The sequence below is a fragment of the Xiphias gladius genome, chromosome 12, assembly GCF_016859285.1.
Source record: "Xiphias gladius isolate SHS-SW01 ecotype Sanya breed wild chromosome 12, ASM1685928v1, whole genome shotgun sequence".
NCBI classification, from domain to species: Eukaryota; Metazoa; Chordata; class Actinopteri; order Istiophoriformes; family Xiphiidae; genus Xiphias; species Xiphias gladius.
In genome coordinates, this window is record NC_053411.1 from 5117860 (window position 1) to 5138488 (window position 20629).

Here is a 20629-nt window from a genome sequence, read left to right on the forward strand (position 1 = left end):
GGCGTACACTGCATTGAGGTGCATAATTATTGCGTGCACTGGTTTTGAGAAGGTCGGAGGTGAAAGGGCGTGGAAGGTGATGCAAGTTACATGTAGGTTGCAAGCTTCAGGATTCTCAGTTTGAGGAATGGGACAGCACTTTGTGACATCATATTACCTGGATAGAGACATTTCTGTGGGCAGTAAATTGTGAGGTAGAAATAGCTATCGTATATAGTTATACGATAGCTATCGTTAGAAAAATAACAGTACTGGTTAGCGACGTTTGTTTATACTTAAAAGGAACATTTCTTCTTGCCGCCTCCTTTGATGCTTCTTTAGGCCTGAAAAAGTCAACCAGAGATCCCTCAAACACTTGCCAGTTTTGCAGTGGAACGTAGCTGGAGCGTGCTATGAAGAATTCTTACTAAAATTTTTGGTATGTTAATTTTCAGTTTGATCACAACATTACGTGGTTCAGACAGTCTGTCAAAACTGTTCGATTGTCTACAAGCTGTCAGATCATCTGACTGCTTGCACTGTCGGCAGCTGATGTAGTGATGACACCCTTTCTTCAGATGCCACCAAATTACTTTGGTGAATACAGTTTTGAAATAAACAACTGAATTGATGGTCAAAACTGATGGTAAGAACAAGGTTCAAGTCTGAATTATCCTGTAAGACTTATTAGAAAGAAAAGATTGTGTCACTGTCAGGAGAAGAAGATGAGACAAAGAAGTGTCTTAATGACCGGCATTCAGGGCCCAGGAAGTCCCAAAACCCCCAAAAGCTTTATATGTGAAAACCATAAAAGCATCACTAAACCTTAATATTAACTGAGGTGATAAGGGCACTAAGATGTGTCCTGTTTTAGTCCCTTTTTCTGAAACTGGTTTTATCTACTTTTAGGACTTAATCTGCAGAGCTTTAAGTCGTGTTTCAGATCAAGACCTACATTTCAGCTGGTACTTTGCTTACAAACTGCATGTTCCTAATTTAATCAAATTACCACCCAGCAAATCTGGGCTCAGGAATAATTTTGATTTCTTAATCCCCAAACAGGTTAGTCCAGCCATCCAAAAGTCATCAGTTAAGTTCTTGAAAATATTAAGAACAAATTTGTTGATACAGTTAGCACAAAACATGATCTCTATTGGCTATAAAAAAGCAAAAAAAGAGAGATTTTAGGGGAAAATTGGAGGTCCGATGGAAATTGAGTGAAACCGAAGGCTGTCTGGTTCCAGGCTAGTTTGCATTATACAGTAAGTCTCTGCTCCCAGGGAGACTACTGAAGATAAGCCTGACTGTCCGCTACACACGCACACACACACACACACATACACACACACACACACACACACACACACACAAATACTAGACACACTCATGCACACATATCTCCACAGAGGTACAGTACATGCTCACGCAGCTATTTCTATCCTTTCAATATACTGTGCAGTCAGGTAGACGATTGTGCGGCTGATTGATACTCAATTACAATGATATCAATCATTCAACAATTCCTCAATGAATTAAAAATTAATCTGACTGATAAAAAGTGCACAATTTCTGGGTTTCACACTGTCCCCTGAGAGTGCAAAGTGCCCAGGACAGCATTAAACCAGATCCTGGGATTTATCAAATTATAGTTGTTATAAAATGAACCGTAAATCAGACCCACGCAAACACTTTGTGGGGTGACCCCACGCCGACTGACTTTTAATACAGAGACAACAGGAACACCATTACGCAACAACAGTCTTTACATCCGTCTGGAAATGAGCCCTGTTCGCCTTCGGATTTGCCCTACGGTATTATGTGATGAATATTTCAGATTGGACATGAGAATGTTTAAAGTTCAGCATGCAGCGATGTTTGCCTCAGTGTAGGTGTGCTGTTACATAAGAGGGAGAGGTGAGAGCAGGTCTAATAAGTTACGGTGGAGCTTTCTGGATCTGTTGTGGGCCTATTTTAATGACACAGATGTGATTGGAAGATTCATAACCCTGGTGCCATACCTGCTCTCTCTCACAAGTTTCCCCAATACTAATGAAGTTTTACTCGTCCGGATCTAAATGAGCGCTTTCCACAAACACAGCTGCAAGTTTGCAATTACAAAACATAATGCAACGTCTAAGTTACATAAAACATGCTGCTAATGTTTTTTTCCATGACAAATACCAAGGAAAAACCACATAATTAATACCTTAAATCCAGGTTATTCTAACCTGGTAACACTGCTGCTGCCACAGGTATTCTGACATCTTAAGGAAATGTTGAAATACAAACTTTACCAAGGGAACCTGGAATCAAAGTATGATTTTTTGTCTCATGTCTGTGGATTGTAAATCCAAAATGGTGCTTACTCCGTGTTTTCGATCCAAACTGGTGTTTTGACAGAAAAAGTGCTGTCCTGCCACATGAGGGATATCCTATAATACAATATTGATTGCTGCGGGAGGGTTGGAGGGAGTCCAGGGACTCTGGGGTATCATGGGATATGATGATTTTAGTCAGTAATCACCAATGTGATGACCCCTAACAGGGGGAGGTTTGTGTTTCTGTGGTTGCTATGGCTAAGATAAAAAATGTTCAACCACTGTCAGTGTCATCACTAGTCTACTAGATTGTTTCCATGTTTTGACAATAAGGCGACATTAAGACAGCTGTTGCGACCTTTTATCCAGGATCATGGAGATTGCAGTAGGTAGCAGAAGACACCATTTGGCTCCAGTATAATAATGCGTATAGTCATTTAAGTACCCTGTAAAACATTCTATGGGAATCACCATGTTGTACTCACATCTAGTGCCTGAGATAAGCGGGCATGTCGGGAACATCATCTGCCACTGGCTGCTATAGAGCACCCAGCCACTAATATACATCAGACAGGAGTGAGAGCGCACACACACCTACAGTATACCGAATACACTCACACAGTAGAGTTATTCATAGATACACAAGGCTTGTAATTTAGAGGTCAGAATGACTGTAAGCAAAACAATTAAAAACATGTGTCTGCAATGCTTGATCTGTGCCAGGGATCGGCTGTGATTTATTACATAACGTGAACAAAATCCCATTTAGCTGGCATTCACCCAGTGCAACTCGCCAAGTGTGCATACATTTTCAGCCTGATTGATCCTGCTGTGAATCAAACCAGAAAGCATGGCAGCGTTGTTCTGCATTCATGTGCTGTTGAGATGTCGAGATATATGACTGTCCTACCAGGAAGTCCCCTTTTAAATGTCCTTTGGCATGGAGGCAGGGGTAAATCCTAGTGATGCATGGACTGACTGAGCCATGAAATACACACTTTCATCAGACTAACTGACAACATCTCTGTGTGTCTGACTGTTCACTTACAGAAGGAGCTGCTTTCGTCCTTTGTGCCTTCCATGGTGCCATCCGGCAGCATCTGGAGGTAGAAGCCATGTCTGCAGTAGAGCCGCGTGACAATGCCCTTCAGCTGGGGCTCTGCAGAGCAAACACAGGGTTAAACACTCACTGGCACCCAGGAATACACATACACACATGTCGGTGCACGTATATTAATGCACACACCTACCTATGAATGTGCACATTGATTAAACAACAGACAGGTCTTGATATTTACACTGTGAAATAGTCAAACAGTGAAGTGTGTGTGCTTTTATGCGTGTGTGACTGTGGCTTTCAGCAGGTTTGATGGGACCTCGGTGTCTGCTAAAAAGAAGCATCTTTCGTAAACAGGTCCAAGTGAGGGAGGCAAGCTGTTCATTTAGTGTGTATATGTGTGTGGGTGCTTGCAGCAGTTGCATCACCAACAATGAGGTGAGCACTTCAATTGCGTAGAAGTGTTTTAGAACTAAAGGACCAAAGACAACCCCGTTGAAGGTTTAGTTGTATCAACTAACACTAGTTTCTTGACGTTAGCCTGTGTGACTCTAATTCTTAACCTCTTTACTACCTAATTTTTCTTAATTAGGTTGGACATTAGTGCTAGTGTCTGTGCAATATCAGTGTCTCTGAGTTACTGTTTTTGTTAGCCACTGAGCCAGCAGGAATGAAGGATGTTAAATGTTTAGCTATAGACTGCTAATTAAGTGTATTGTATATGGGCTAGGGCTGTAGCTATTTGAAGTTAGCTTCTGTAACTAGTAGATAAGTGAACCTTTTAACTATGTAATTGCAGTTAATTAGGCTGGACATTAGTGCTGGTGTCTTTACATAATAGACATTCATGAGTTACTGAAACTGTTTTTTTTAGTAGTTAATAACTGGAATATGGGATGCTAACTGCTTAGCTTTAGACTGCCAACTAAATGTTAGTATTGGCTAATATAAGATCTTACTGTGTCTGCGCAGTACTGCACTACATGAATTACTGGAACTGTGCAAATATAGGATGCTAATTGCTTAGTTGCCATTAGTCTCTTGAAGACAGCCGGTGTGACTGGTAGGTAAGTGAGTCACAGATGACAGTGATTCAAAGTCAGATAGAACCACAGTGACAAGCTGTGTGGGTCCTCTCACGAAGTCTCATGTTGGACTACAAGGTAAAACAGGGTTACAGGTGACCCAAAAATAGGGTTCCTTTGACAAGACTGAGGCCTCCGCTGCCACCTGCTACTCCCTTTTCTCTGACAACCAAGCCGTCTTTCCAGGACTGAAACTCTGAGTGCCTGAGTGGGTCTGAGTGAGGCGGTGTCAACTAAAATGACACTTCAGTTATAGCAGAGGAGAATCTGAGTCATTTTCAGGTTTAATATGCCCTAATTTGTGATTTTGGATTTCATTGGAACCTTTATTTATTTGTTTTAATTTGCATGGATGAGGTATAAAGACATTTTTTGTTCTACTTTGTTAACTAGTGAGATGTAATGCTAGTTTTTATCTGTTTTCAGTTTATCTGTTTAAAGGGGTCTGATTTTTTTTTTTAACTACTGGCGAATCTGGGATAAGTTATTTCTAAAGGCTAGTTGAAAGTGAAGAGGCCTGAGTTGAACTGTGTAGTTATTTCTGTTTCTTATAAACTGTGATATTTTCACTTGAAAGGGGTAAACCTATGTGGTAGCTACCTTAAACTTAAAAGCACCACATAGTCTAACCTCAGCCCACGGCATCAGACGCAGGACAGAGTGTTGGGGTGCTACACATGAAATGCTTTTGAACTATAAACACCCTCTAGTTGGCGATGAAAAACAGAAAGTTTCTTGCGTGTGTGATGGCAGAAGCTCAAGAAACAAACAAGAACATGTTCATCGTCATGCTGAAAGTTTACAGAACCTTCTCCTATCATCTGTATACCGCGCTCTCAAATACCAACTGTCGTCATTTACTCAATGCACTCTGAGGCATCAGACTACTATTTGTTTCAGTAAGCCAATCAGGCATTTTCATCCACTACCGCTCTATAGATGAGCAGACATGTCTCTCTCTAACCTCGTGTTTGTGTTGGGCTGTGTTTCTTTTCTCAGGCTGCACACGCATGACAGTGGGGGCTCTTTCACTCCGAAGTGCTGAGGGAGACTAAACAGCGGATCAGAGGGAATGTCAGAATGCTGAAGTGTTTCCACAATCAAGTTTTAATGAGACGCATCAAATATGGATGAGGACAGAAAAGTACGGGGGCAGCTGGCAGTCGGCCCTCGGTTGACAGCAGGGGTGTGTGTGTGAGAGAGAGAAAGACAGAGAGACATGCACTGCAAGAAATTCAGCCTGGCATTTACACTCTTACAGAACCTTTAAATTGTCCCTGAAGTACGAAACAATGATGTAATACAAATAAATCTCTTTACAGAATTTCCTATGAGTAGTGTTTTCATAGTTTTAAAACATTTTTCGTATCTCAGTATTGGCTTTTTTTTTTTTTTTTTTTTTTACTTAAACTTTACGCATTTTGCAGTTCTACCACAACTGCAATTTGCCTCAAAAGGATACTCTAGCAATTTAGTAATGCACTTTCATAGAGTTAGAGGAGTCACAAGAGATGGATAAAAAGGGAAAATTTTGAAAAAAATCAAATCAAATCAAAGATAGAGCAGAACAGACTCTTTTTTTTCTGGTTTCATGACATGTTGGCATCATAGGGAAAACGGGGCAACCTTATATTACTTCCCCTTGAGACAGTTTACACATCATTTTGAGGTGGTTAAAACCAGTGCCAACCTTGTTATCAACACACAGAAATGGAAATTCAGCCCTAACCTGTTTTAAATGTTTTACATTTATTAGCAGTTTGTTATTGAGAAATACCAGGAACATCATTCCTTTTTTATTATTAATTGAATTAGTTGTATTAGCGATGGCATTGGATTTAATTTGGGTTTTTAATGCAGTTTTTTTGTTTTTATTTTTTTATTTTTCCCCAAATGGGAGTTACACCATTAGAAATTCCCAATATCTCTGACATGGAATGACAATTTAGAGGCATGAACATTTTCTTCCCCAATCAGTCAGTTGTAATTATACTCAGTACAATATGACAAGATTTGACATTAAGGGTTTAGTATGCTTCAGATGAACTACTTCATGTCAGTGTTTTCTAAACACATCTAAGTTAAAAGAGTATAGATTTTCTGAGTTACCACACTCAAAGGGCCTGCTCTCATAGACTGTGAGAAGATGTGAGGAATGTCATAATAGGGATAATAGAGCACACTTTTGAACAGTCCTGCATAGTGTCTCATGCTGAAGCTCATTAGGGTTTGAGTTAAGCCTTGATGTCTGTGAATTAGTCAAAGAAATACTAATGTGTAATCCTCCCTCTCATGCTGACAGCGTGGCCCAACATGTTTGGAAGCTTTTCATTGGAGGTTCTGGCCTCAGCAGCCAGATTGAGTCTATGTAACTACTAAAAGATAAAAGCTCATCCATCCATCGCTGGCTGACTAGACACAGAAGGTCAGACGTGGAGCGTGGTAATCTGTAATATCCTGAGTGTTAATCTCAAATTAAGCCTCAGACCACACACCACGCCATGTGCTGCTTAACACATCTGCCACAGTGCAGAGCAGAGCCGAGCAACAAACACAGACAGAGGAGGCTGATGTTGACCTTTAGCGTGACTCCGCCTCCGTTCAGCCCTGTTTGGTAACAACGCTGTGATCCAAAACATTCAGAGGAAACGCTGCTTGGACACAAGGACGCACAAGGCTATTGGTGCATATACAGCGCCGATACGCGCACACACTTACACACACACAGCATTTCATAATGAATGCACATAGAAGCAAAGGCTAAAAGCAGGAGAAATTGCCTTGAGTCATACCTGAGGCAGGATGTTAGTTAGCGGGCAGGAGATTATACTATTAATAGGTTAAACCGAGGCTTTAAATGCACTAACAAAAACAGCGTTTGGACTGTGTGAAGAAACCTGTGACTGTAGGTCTAGAGTGAAAAAGCCAGGAAAGTTGGTTATTACCTACAATAAAAAAACAAAATGTAAATTCATTTTTAAAACTCTATTATAAATAACTGAAGCCAATCATTATATTTCTTAGATTCAGTGCACGCAGTGTCAGCAAAGCATGAATGAAACCTCTTATATTCTGATGTGTCCAGAGTTTGGTCAAATGGGGGCACTGGAGGACAGGTCAGCGTCCATCAAAGATACTGGGATTGATGCTCTGGGGACCATGATCATCTAATTTCACAACAAAACATTTCATAACAAAATGACCTTTAGTTTGTGAAATATGTTGGTCCAAACTGTTGTACAAAAGAGAATTTTGTAGTTTGTGGCATCCAACAGAAGTTAGGTAGTGATCAAAATCATCAGAAATTATCCTCTGGGGACCAGGAAAATTCGTACCGAAGTCCATGGCAATCTAGCCAGTAAATGTGGAGCCATGTTAGTCCAAAAGACAGTCTTGGACAGACAGATGGATGGGTGAATTGACATTCTTAGGCTCATCCAATTTTTTTCAAAAATTATCAGCAGTGTTTGTGATTGTTTTTGAGGTGTGGACAAATAATTTATGTAAGTCCATGAACTTTGCAGCTTGTTCACAATTCCCATCAGTTTTTTTTATTAAAACGTAGATTCAATTTCTGCTGTGGTTTAAGAGTAGTAAGTTGCATATTATACTGTATGTAGAACTCGATTTTGGCAGCATGTAAAAACTTGGATCTCAGTTGCAGTCTGACGTGGTCTAGTAGACTTAGTTTCAATTCAATCAGAGAAACTTCCAATACGGAACTGACCATTTATAGCAAATGCAGTTAGGTTTGGTGAAAAGGCTCTGCTCTTTTAGGGAAACAAAGAATCTGGGCAGCAATGATGATTGTGCTGGGAGAGCTAATCCTCCCTTAATAAACACACATTAGATTCATTTGCGTTAAATTGAAAATACTACAAGCTCAGCATACAGTATAAGTGGCAGCAAACGGTATTGGCATGAGGGTATCAGCAGAGGGATAGTGAGAAGAGTCAGGTTAAAAAGGCTTGCTGTACACCTCTATGAATATGATTTGACAATACCAGTCAGCTGGTAGCCAAGCAGCTGATGAATGAGGTTATGATGGTGAAGCATGAATGAAGTAACTAGTGCCAATCAGCTAATGCAAGAACATACTGTTTTGGACGGAGAAGATACTTGTATTTACTGTATGTCAATATTTATGTAAATATACTGTATGTACTATCTAGTAAATAAAACTCCAGAGGTGAAGGCCCCTCTGGAAATTCTGGGCCTTTGGTAAACAGTCGGTAGGGTTTTTCAGGAATTTGGTCATGTACTTCCATAAATCTGGGGGCTTTGAAAAATAAATATTAAAAAGAAAACAAAAACAGCAATGGCAGAAATTTCCTAACTATTAATCCGTAGTATGGGTCAAGCTAAAAAACAAACAAACAAACAAACAAAAAAACCACACACACTGGAACCTACTTTTCCCATAATAAAATTTTATAGTATCTTTTGTTAGACCTCCCATGCATGGAAACTGTCCATGTCTTTCCTCCACACCTCCAGTTTGCAATGCAGGCTTTCCATTATACAAGTGTACTAGCCCGATCCAAGCTACCCTGATGACATCACATGGGTTATTTTCTCAGACTTGAAAAAGTTCCTCCAGAGCCACAGAAGACGTTGTTTTCATAAGCTGAGAAGTACTCCTCATGAAGAGCAGACTGACTTTGAAGTGTAAAATGGCTGAAATGAACACAATAAATATCTATAATCCATGACATGCTTTGGGGGCTTTATTCAGCTGTACAGCCTAAATCATCAAGAGTTTTCCCTTTCAGTCAGCGCCCTTGTTCAGAGGGGTCTGATGGCAGGAAATCCCTGATTCAGGGTTAAGGCTTCTGAGACTATAACACCGGGCCAGTTAAAGCCTGAATCCAGTCTTGGGGTTAACTGAAGGAGGCTTTTAAAGCTCATACTGATATTTTGGGATTAAAGCTCCCATTTTTATTCTCACAATTTTTTCCCAGAATTACAACTATGTAAAGTTTCCCTTAGAGTTTTATTCTTGGAAGAGTATAAAAGCTTTGGAAATGAAATTTGGACCATGGGACTATAACAAATTCATGCTGGTGTGGACTGTAATCACACTGTCACATTTGAATCTATCCTGGGAATATTACAGCATTACTCAACAGACAAAAGATTTGTTATCAGAGTGCATCACATCCTACAGCACAAGAGCGTGTGGTGGCGTGTGTATGTGTGTGTGCGTGAGGAGGATTTGTGCTCATAATCCCACAGACATTCAATGCCAATTATGGAGTGACCTTAATAAAGAGCAGGATTAATTTTACTTATTAAGAATTTCAACCATTAAAGTCACCCTGAACCCTCCAGCTGCCTGATGCCTCAAATAAGATGACAACTGGCCAGCAGCTAGTCTTATTTTCACCCCCATTACATACTGCAATTCTTAATGTGTGTGTGTGTTGGACACTTCCAATAGAATGGGTTTGGCTGAAGAAGCAGAGATGATCTGCCAAGGACAATATCTTTCTGTCATCACACACACAACAGACTCACACAGTATAAATATTTTTTTCTTCTTCCCCCATCCATCCCAGTCTTTCTCCTCTCAAGTGTCCTCTCTCCATTTACGGTCCAGCCTAGGAATATTGTCCATATTGGACGATTGTGGCGGGCACAATTTATTTCCAGCGCTAACATTCAGTACCACTGAAGAAAGTAGTGAGCCATATACTGTATGTAGTGCAGAAAGTAAAGTTAAAGCGGATGGGGAGGTGAATAGGTGTGAAGCACATGTAGTGTATTGTACACCGAAAACAAGGTAAATATGTTAGTACAGGATGCAAAAAAAAAAAAAAAAAAAAAAATGTTAGCATTGAAAGTAATTTTTAGTTTTACTGAATTATCCAGTACTAATATGCTTGTCTGGTTATCGGGTTGTATGCTCAGTCATTTTTTAATTAATTAGAATCACAGTTAAAGGTGCCCTGTGGAGGTTTCTGGTCAACAAACAAACGTTATGTTACTTTCTCCATTTGTGTGTATCCTTGACGCCGGAAAAAAAAGTGTTGAATGCATTTCACTCCTCATAAAACATTTAGAAATTTTTTTTTGACGTTTTAAACTCATGTTTGATAGCTTGCAGTTTTCTTCTTCAGTGCCTTTGTTAGCACGATGCTTTGTTTCGTTACGCGTTACTGCCGCCAACTGTTCAGCAGAAAACGTGAAACCTGTGCTTTGGTATGCATGATACAAACTAAACTAACATTGCTCCATAACGCTACTAGTGGTCAAAATCTTCACAGGGTACCTTTAAGCACTATGTTTATTTCAACTTTTACTCCAACTCTTTTAATTTTTCTCTTTTTATCTTCTTCCCTCCCTTCCTCTTCTCTTTCCTTCCTCCCATCCTGTCTCTACTTGTATTCCTCCTTCTCCCTCTTTCTTTACCTCCTTACCTCGTGCCTAATTCCCTCACCTTATTATCTCATTACCCATATTCTTTTCTTCTCACTACCCAAGAATGGATTGCCAAACAGGCCAGGTGGGCTACTGGGCCCTAGGTTCAATGTGTGTTAGTTGGTTTTGGTAATTTGATTATTTGAAACACTACAATACAATATTAACTAAAGTGAGTCCTGCATTATTAGGCAGTTTAATGGTTGCGTCTCGTAGCAGAGCCCTGTTTTAAAATCTATATCAAGGGCTTTGCCATTTTTCTTATATTGTACTCACATGGTACATGTCTCTATATAAATTTTAATTCGGTTTAATGACGTTACTGCAAACTAATACAGTTGTAGTATCTATCTCACATGAGAGTACTGGTTGCACTAGATTATAATGGGAACTCAGAGGGGACAGGGTGTATACAAGTTGCACAGAGCGTGACACAGTAAGGTTCAGTAGGACCCAAAAAACGGATTTTTGCCCAAGGGCCCCCCTTGCAAGTTAATCTGACCCTACCCCCTTTTCTCTCCCTCCCTCTCCTCTTTCCTATCTTATCCCAAAAAATGCATATACAATCAGCAGGGAAGTCCTTACTTTTTCTCTTCTTCGGCAGTGAAAGAAGGGAGTGAAGGATTGTTGCAGCAAGAAAAGGAGAGGGAAGAGGAAGAATAGTGGTACTTGAGCAAAGCATCAATAAAACATCGCTCAACAGTTACTCAAACCCTGCTGAATGACAGACATTTCACTCAGAAGAAGAGTAGGAGGCAGAAAAGGGGGAGGTAAAAATAAGAAAAAAAGGAGACAAGATAGAGGTATTGGGGAGAACAAAAGAAGGAAAGGAAGAGGGTGAGATGAGAGTAAAACTATATGATTGTACCACTATACACGTATATGTTTTTCCCACAGGTAGTCAATTCACTTCAACCACACTGGGATAGACTAATGACTTGTTATTGATGTTTCATTTAGCCAGCGCGGTAATATTTTTTTCAGTCACTAAAGTCTGTCAAAGCACTTGAAGCTGATGGCACTGCGACAATCGCTGATTATTATACTTCCATCTGTTTGTTGAGGCGTAATTTTAAATGGTCTTCGTTCAGTCTGTGTCAGCACCAACACAGTCAAACTCAAGGGAGCACAGATGTGCTACATCACCGACACATCACTAGTAAATTATGGTCATTGTACTTTGCTAACTGTTTAAGTGTTTGGCAGAATTAAAGCCTGAAAACTTCCTTGTAGAGAATCAGCAGCTTCATGCATCACAGCACCCAAAATGAATCTACATCAAACAAAGCAGAGGGGCTGCTGAATGTCTAGAATAAAATGATACTTTGAGACACTTTTTTGTGTGTGAACCGTAAGTACTGGACTTGCACTTGATTGACTTCACCTTAAGAAGTTTTAAACATCAGTACTGTATATTATGGTCAAATTCATTTTGATACCTTGCCATAATTACCATAAACAACTGAGCCTTTTAAGTTATTATTTTTTATTGCTTTCGCAATTCCATTCTACATACAAATTATAAATAGATTTGAATATGTAGAGTGGTCCCTCTCAAAAGGGCAAAAATTAAAGTGGCACTTACCAGTGCTTTATGGCAAACATGTAAGCAACCACTTGCCTTTTTACAGCCGTCATGAAGGAACGTGGCTGGATCAAAGCTTTACGAAGCCGTGAAACTGAACCAAAACCAATCAGCTGAAACATGTTGACATGTTTGGTCGATCTAAGGGGAACTGCAAAGTTGAGTGATAATTGTCTGTGGTCTCATCACAACAAGTCTCTTGACTCATTATTAATGTAAAAATGTTGATAGGTACAACTTCAGAATTAGTTAAAAGGATCGTGTTCATAGTAAAAACGCTTGGTTTTTGAATATGCTGTTGATATATGATATGTCCCACAATAGACATACAGTTTGAGAAAGACAGCTTGAGGAAGATCTTGAACACCGTTGAGTGTACTCCAAAGGAAAACAAACACAGACCTCCTTTTGGGTGATCCCTTTCCCATTAAGGATTTTCATTTCATTTCAATTTTCCAAACTTCCTTGGTTCCAGAGACTGAGACTGAAAAACCAGACTCCTTCCCCCTGAGATCTACCAAACTCTGCCTTAAGTCACAGAAAACCAAACTGTGTCAACTGACATCAACAGCATAATTTCATATATTGGAATGTTTTCTGCATGTTCTTATCACTAAAGCTTGTTGTTTGAATGGTTGTTTGGGGAAAATACATATAACACGTATAAGACATGTCCAAATGTATCTTATATGTCTTAGGATACAGTAGAGACGTTCATCAAGGGTCAACTCCCCTGGTCGCCGCCTCTCTAACCTAAAACTATGACTGGACAGGACATCCTTAAATCCCTTAGCCGTTTGTATCAATGAGGGTAGGCTAAATAGCAGAACACCTTTTTGTATAATGCAACACCACAAAATTCATCCTCCAAAATGACACCTCTCTAAAAGTTTCAGCAAAAACTGTATAACCTCCATGAAGACAGGTTTTATTGCAGAACTGATGCATTACACTGCATTAGTTTTAGCAATTTGTACCTAATAAACTGGCAGCTGAGTGTGTTTCTTGTATCCTAATATCAAAAACCTTATATTATGAATGTGAGTGCATATTACAGCACATAGTGTACGTATACTATTTGTATGAGGTATGGAATTGGGACACAGACTCTGTTTCTTCCAGTCGCAATAAAGATGATACAACAAGATGCCCCCACATCAATCTAAGAACAGCAGAGCTGCAGCCTGCTTAATATTTGGGAGTTATATGTCTTCCACTGGTGCTGCGGAGCACTGTAAATTTCATCACCGAAAGCTATGGCGAAAACTATTCATTGACAAACTTTTTTCTATGAGGAAAAGGAGACTAAAACTAAATAAAAATTAACCTTTGTAAACTAGTACGTCACAACATGATTTCCCGGGAGGCTTTGTGTTTTCCAGCCTGACGGTTATATATTTAGATTTTATTTGTGACAGTTAATTCTCCAGTGGACCTCCATGACCATGACAGCTGTGGTAAACAACTTAGTTAAAATGGACAAGAAAGCTCAATGAACACATTTTGATTGTATATACTTTGTTTTCCCCCTGTTTTCCCCAAATATCATCCAAAGCAAAGTGCAGTATCTGCATTTTTTAAGTTTTTATGTGTCTTTAAAACATTTAAAATGAATGCATTACAACCTTTCTGTCTGTTACACAGTTTGGAGGTTAGTTGGAAAACTTAAAACCCTTGTTTTCTCAAATTTACTGCTTCTGTAGTTACTTCCTTTGTGGGGCAGTAACTCTCATCATTCATCTTCCCTGGCTGTCCATTTCTTCACACTTGTCGCTCATTGATGCAGGAATATGCAATTGTCATTGAGGGAAACTCTTCATGGAGCTGCATCAATTCCGTCACCATTTTACATGCAAGTACCTGGGCAGATATCAGTCCCAGATCGTTGCCACCTGCGTGGACAACCAAAATGTCAGGGGGACTCTGTGTGGACAACAAAAAAATGGGGAAGGACACCGCTCCAGCGCATGCCTCCTTTGTCAAACCACTCAACTTTGGCATTATGTGCGAAATTCTCCCCGAACTTCTTATGCGCTGCTGTCTCCCTGCGATGGACCCAATGATCCATATCTTTGAGACTATTTTTGTCTCTGTCCTGTCATTCTTCCTCTTCTTCTCTCTCGACATGCTGTCTGAGATTCCGGTGTCACGGTATATTGAGGCCTTCTCTCTCTTCCTATTTGACTGGACTTGGATCACAGGAGAAGGATCCTGTTTGGAGGTGCTTGGTAACTTTTTGTCTTCCTCCTCTGCATTTGTAGTCATCATCATCCTCTTCCTTTCCTGGGAGGTGATTTCTCGGTATCTTACATTGCCCTTTGAAACTTCACTAAAGGGCTTTTTTTTTAGCAGATTTATTGCTATATAGATTCTCCTCTTCTTCCTTTCTGGGGAGCTGCTTCCTGGGCTTCCAGCGCGTCTCTGTGAGATGTCAGCGTAGGGCCTCTTGCTTTTCTCTAGACTCTTGACGTGAGCCATCCTGGATTTCTCCTCTTCAGAAAGTGTCGGTGGCTTTTGTGGTCTTCTTTCAGCCCCATGACGAGCTGGTCGATGCCTGGTTCTCTGAGAATGGCCTCTGGGTGGATTGACTCTTATTTGAGCTCCAGCTTTGAGGAAAACAGATGTCGATCAAATCAAAGCAAGATCTTAGATAGGAGCTGGTTGCAAAGGAGTCCTTCAGATGAGCCATTGTGATATAAGGATGCTGCAGCTCCTGGTTGGGTGATATTCTCTGAGTGGGATCCAGTTGCAGCATCTGTTTCACTAGTTCCACAAAGTTCTCCACATCAGCCTTTTCTGTCATGGAGTCCACTTCTGACAGAGGAATGTCTGACTAGTGCTGGATTTTCTTCAAATCATCCAGAGAATTGAACATGCAGCTGATGAAAGGGATGCGTCAATACTCATGTGGTGTCATGAGTTTCAAGAGATAAGGCCAAGTATTCCTGTAAAAATGATTTGTTTTGAGTCCAGCCCTGAGGAAATATCCTGGCAGCTGACCGTCAGTTTGAATTATATGCCAAATCATTTCATATTTGCAGCACCCAGGGTAAAGCACGAAGCCCAGGAACAGCTTGGCAGCATTGCAGCCCAGGGACCACATGTCTATGGCCTCATTACTGGGGAGACCCTGTAATGAGGCCATAGTGGCAGGCTATATGTGGCAGGCTATATGTAGCTTAATATTGCTACATAAAGTTTATTTCCAGTTGCCATGTTACACAGGTGTTTCTATGATTTTGTCAACCCCATTTATATCAATGAAGGTAGGCTAAATAACAGAAATACCTCTCTGTATAATGCAATACAGCTCAACAGCACCACTCACTACATCCTCCAAAATCATCATTCAGTTGAATCACCAACTCTTTAAAATGACTTGAATAAAAACTGAACATTATAACCTTCACGAAAGGAGAATTTATTGCAGGACTACTGTATCAGACTGCATTAGTTTTAGCTAGATTTACCTAATAAACTGCCAAGTGAGTGCATATTTGTAATTATCAGTTGTATGCACAAGTTTCAAAATGCCTGACTGGAATTTCTTGGTCGCTTTTGGTGCGGTTCTTACCTGGGAACAGCATATATGCATTGAAATATCATATATTTACGCCTGGTAAATATGCCTCTTAGCCTGCTAATATCTGCCTGGTTTGCCTGGTAAAGCTGTTTTTTTGATTTAATAGTTTTATCATATATTGTTAACAGCATATAACATTTTTTACCCCTCCCCTTCCCCCTTTAAAAAATGCAACGCAGTAATGTTTACTCAGCTTACATTTTAACTGACTTACTTTGTACTTTTATCTGAGTACATTTCTACACAATTAATTTTACTTTTTTTTTTCTTTTAAGTAACAGCACTTTTACATGAGTACAATTTTCCAGTACTTTTTCCACCCCTGCAAATGATTAATAACATACCATAACATAGCTGTCACCACATTTAATGATATTTGATTACACATGAACAAAGCCTTTCAGCATGTTATAAAAGATTTATTAACTATTTCTTCACATGTGCAAAAGTTTAGCTTTAAGCAGTGCAGGTAGTGACTGTCTAACATGCACACGAATGCACTCGCTGCTGAGACCGCCAAGTACTACAAACCCATACACACTCATATACTTGACTCAACTGGACTTGAATCCACTCGGGTGCTGCTGATACCCTTAAGTTATACAAGTTTTATTTCCTGTTAGTTTTAATAATTGTTTTCCTTTTTAATTGAAATACTACTATACTACTGAAATACCCATGATACAACATACATACAAGTTGGTAGATTTTTTTTAATTTACTGTAAAAATATACACTTAGCATTAACACAGTTATCACTGAAAGTTTAGGAGGAACACACTGAATTCATAAGTTATCAGGTTTATGTAGCCTGCTTAAGATTTGGGAGGATAATTGAGCCTATTGTTTTCCTTCCACCAAATACTGGTAAACTCAAAGTAGTTGATGCATTTAGAGCCCCTACCCCCAGTATAGACTGAGGGGAAAAAACGCTCCAACATCCCAGCCCTGATGACAACTGGATGTACGGATGAAAGTCTGTCTGTCTTACTGCCAAGGAATGTCACATGCACGATTAGTGTGTGAAGAAGTGAACGGTGCCTTTTCAGCCAACCTCGTGATAGACAGAACGACACCTAGATGGTGACAGCAGTAGCCTCTTAGAGGATATAAGTATTTAAAACACATGACAAAAATTTAACAAAAATTTCACTGACAACAAATACACTAAAACTAACAAAAATAGTATGCATTTTCAGGTTGTCAAAAGACTAAAACTAAGTCAAAGTAAGGTGCCAAAATTAACACTACCGGAGAGGCTGTTTGTTTCCGTTCTTCAAGCCGTCAAGCAGAACTGAATAGCCACATCGTAACACAAAACTCTCAGTCAGCTGGCTGGCAGATTGTTCTTTGTGTTGCCTGACAGGTGGAAACAAAGCAGAGTTGAATTTTTCAAGTAATTACTCCATGAGGCCGAGCAACAGAGCAGCAGTACTTTACAGTCGCATGCTGTGCCTGCAACGCTGTCACTGTATAACATGAGGGCATGTGTGGCGACTTCTGAGTGTATAGAGCTCTTTGGCACATTATCACTGTGTTTTTGTTTCCATATATTGCCTAAAAATCAAACTCAGTTTAGACAATAGTTGTTACTTCATTAACCAGTGGACAATGATCATTTCAGTATAATTTTCTTTAATCAACCATAGCACTGTGTGCAAATTCCTGCAAATTCTTTCTTCAGAGTTAATAAGCTTGTTACTCCTCAATGACTCTAATATTGTCTTCCTCACTACTAGCATGAGAGCCTGAAGCTTTTAATCCGTGGGCATATGGATTTTACAACTGCTAGTATTTCATCTCCCAGCATTTATTGCATCCAATGCTAAGCACTTGACTGCAGACACAAAAGCAATAACACATCCTGTACTGAGAGGAGAAGTGGAACAAAATATGTAGATTTTTTTTCATATCACAGTGACAGCCAAGTTATTTTTTTGTATTTGCACTCCTTCCAAAAGCTCAAAAACATCAGGATTTGGGATGAGGAAGCACCACATGTGTTCTCATATTTTCATTTTTCAACATTCACAATAAGTGCACAGCTAAATTGCATAAAATTAGGGACTCACAGTGGCCCCAGCTGACGATGAATAATGGGTATAAAGGCTGGGAGAGCCTATATGGTAATGGCTATATTATACCATCAATCATCTCCAAACCGCCAGCAGCCTCATCCCTCATAGGATGGAGACAGAGATAGGGGTGGGACGCCTTCAAAACAAACTGCTTCTCCCTCTTTCCCATCCAATCAGTTCTCTCTCTTTCACTGTCTCTCTCTCTCTCAATGCTTTAGCTTTTAGGAAAATCTATAGTGATGAAGGTGATGAAGTAAAACCTTGCTGACAGTTTACCAGCCTTCTAGTTTAGACATGTTTTTTCGATATAGGAGGGATCCGGTGAATTACATGACAATGACATTAACTGTGGGGCCGACAAAACACAGTGACTGGCTGATGAGAGGTAGCCAAAGAACAATGAAGACAAAATTACCGGCCCTGGAACTGGCCGAAGTGGAGAAGAAAAATAATTGCTTAGTAAGGGAAGATCAAGCTGACATTTGTGAAAATCTAATGCTGATGTGTCAGACTCTGTGTTCCAGAAAAGTGATCAATGCCAACACACGAACAGCAGCAGGAAACTTTAGAGGTGAGAAGAGGCTGAGAACGGCCAGTGTATTAACATCAACCTAAAGGCTCTGTAGGTTGTAAAGACATTTTATGTCTGTAATGGGATTAAAATTACTACACAAAAAAAATGGTAACTATAAAAGTGTTAACAAGATGCATGAAACAACCTAGTCTGTACAATCTGTTCATATGATGTGACCACGTATGAAGCAACGGGGTTTATAGCGGTTTTAAGATGGGGTAAAAAGCCGTCCCTTAAAGAAAGGGGGTAAACGTCATTAAAATGGGAACTATGGTCCACATTTTTAGACTGTCCCTCCTCAAAAGCATTTATAGGGTCACACTCGGTTGTTCACACAAGTTAAAACCATGCCTACGTTATTTTTCTTTTGCCTATTTTCCTCCCGACAACCACCCAATAACTTAAAAAGTGCGTGTCCCTGTTGGATTGTTGGTTTCAGAAAGTTGATTGATGTGACACTACACAAATGCTGGTTTCTGGCATGAAAGTCATGTATTACATGTCCTCCTACCACCCTGAACTCCACAACCCTGATGATGCTATACATTGACGGTATAGGTAAATTGTGCTCCATGGAATCATTCAATGTGAACATAAATCCTGTGGACATTGGGCAAGACAGACTACTGCAGTTATTACAGAGATGACACTTTTCACTAAAATGTTGAAGTAATCATACTTGAAGAAGCATCCACTAGTTCATGAATATACACTGAGAAAAATGTTCATTGGGAACTAGAAACCACTTGAACAAGAAAAGACCCAACACACACACACACACACTTACAGGTCAGGGAGAGTGAAATGTGATGGATTAATTAGAAAAGCAATGGCTGAACTCTTTCAGTCTGTGCTCTAAAGCTTAATGATTTAAAGCTTAAATGAATGGCCTAATGATTAAGTCAGAGAGAGAACGAAAGAGACAGAAACAAAAGCAGCTGTCTTGGAAAATGAGTGAGGGAGCTTATATGGAGAGGAAGATAAGGAAAAGGAATAAAGAAAAAGATAAAAAATGGGATGAAAGCGAGAAAGAGTGATACAGAAAATGCGTTTACATGTGCATTAGTATCTCAGTTTTGAGCCTTATCCTGTTTTTGATTATATTCGGGATATGGCCTTTACATGGAATATGAAAATCCTGATGATTCATATCCCTCTATGCATGATCATAATAGTATCCAGGTTTCTGCCTGCAGGTGTATGTTGATTTCTCACCCTCTCAGCCACTATTGGATAGTTCATAAACGTGGGTAAGGTGTTTACATGCCACAGTATCCTGGTTTCTATTGGAGCACTCCATGTAGTATATCCAGGTTTCTCAAAACTGGGATGAGGTCTTATCCACGTCTCAGAAGTATAACCTGGTTACTCCAAACACTTGATCATAACTAGGATACTAGTGTGCATGTAAACGCACTCAGAGATAGTGAGCATAAATCAGGCAAAGGGAGGGAGACACTTCAGCAAAACTAAAGGAAATATACCCTTGGGGGTTGCTGTGTTTGTAACAGGCAGACAGACAGAGATGTGGAGACCATGAGAGAAGAGGAACAAAGGAATGGCTGAAAGACAAGGTGAGGTAACTGGTGAGACCGGCCTAATCTTGACCAGAGAGGAAACAGTGGGTAAGACAACAAACCACTGAAACAATAAAATATCAGATCAGAGACAGAGAGACAGAAAACAAGGGAAGGTGGGAGCAAGTGTCAAAGAGAGAATGCAAGAGACACAGAAAGAGGAAACTAGAGAGACACAGGAAGAGAACAGAAATTTTATAGAGCAGCAAAGTGAAATCTGAACTTGTGCGTCCTGTTCGTAAAGTAAAAAAATTCTATTGTAACCTTGCCAAAAAGGTGTCAACACATAGCAGCAAATCAGGTTGTTTCTCACGAACGTCCAAGAAGACCCATACAGTGTAAGTGATTTCTAATCTCGCACCCCTATCGACAA

The 20629-nt window shown here is 39.9% G+C and overlaps 1 protein-coding gene across 1 annotated transcript in view; it reads right to left on the reverse strand.

The window, feature by feature from the left end:
* Window positions 1–20629, reverse strand: part of fgf11a (fibroblast growth factor 11a) — an 87160-nt gene that overhangs the window by 32000 nt on the left and 34531 nt on the right. Inside the window, exon 2 of the mRNA XM_040141540.1 lies at window positions 3346–3456. Within this exon, the coding sequence (XP_039997474.1) occupies window positions 3346–3456 (111 nt within the window). The remainder of the gene's footprint in view (window positions 1–3345; window positions 3457–20629) is intronic.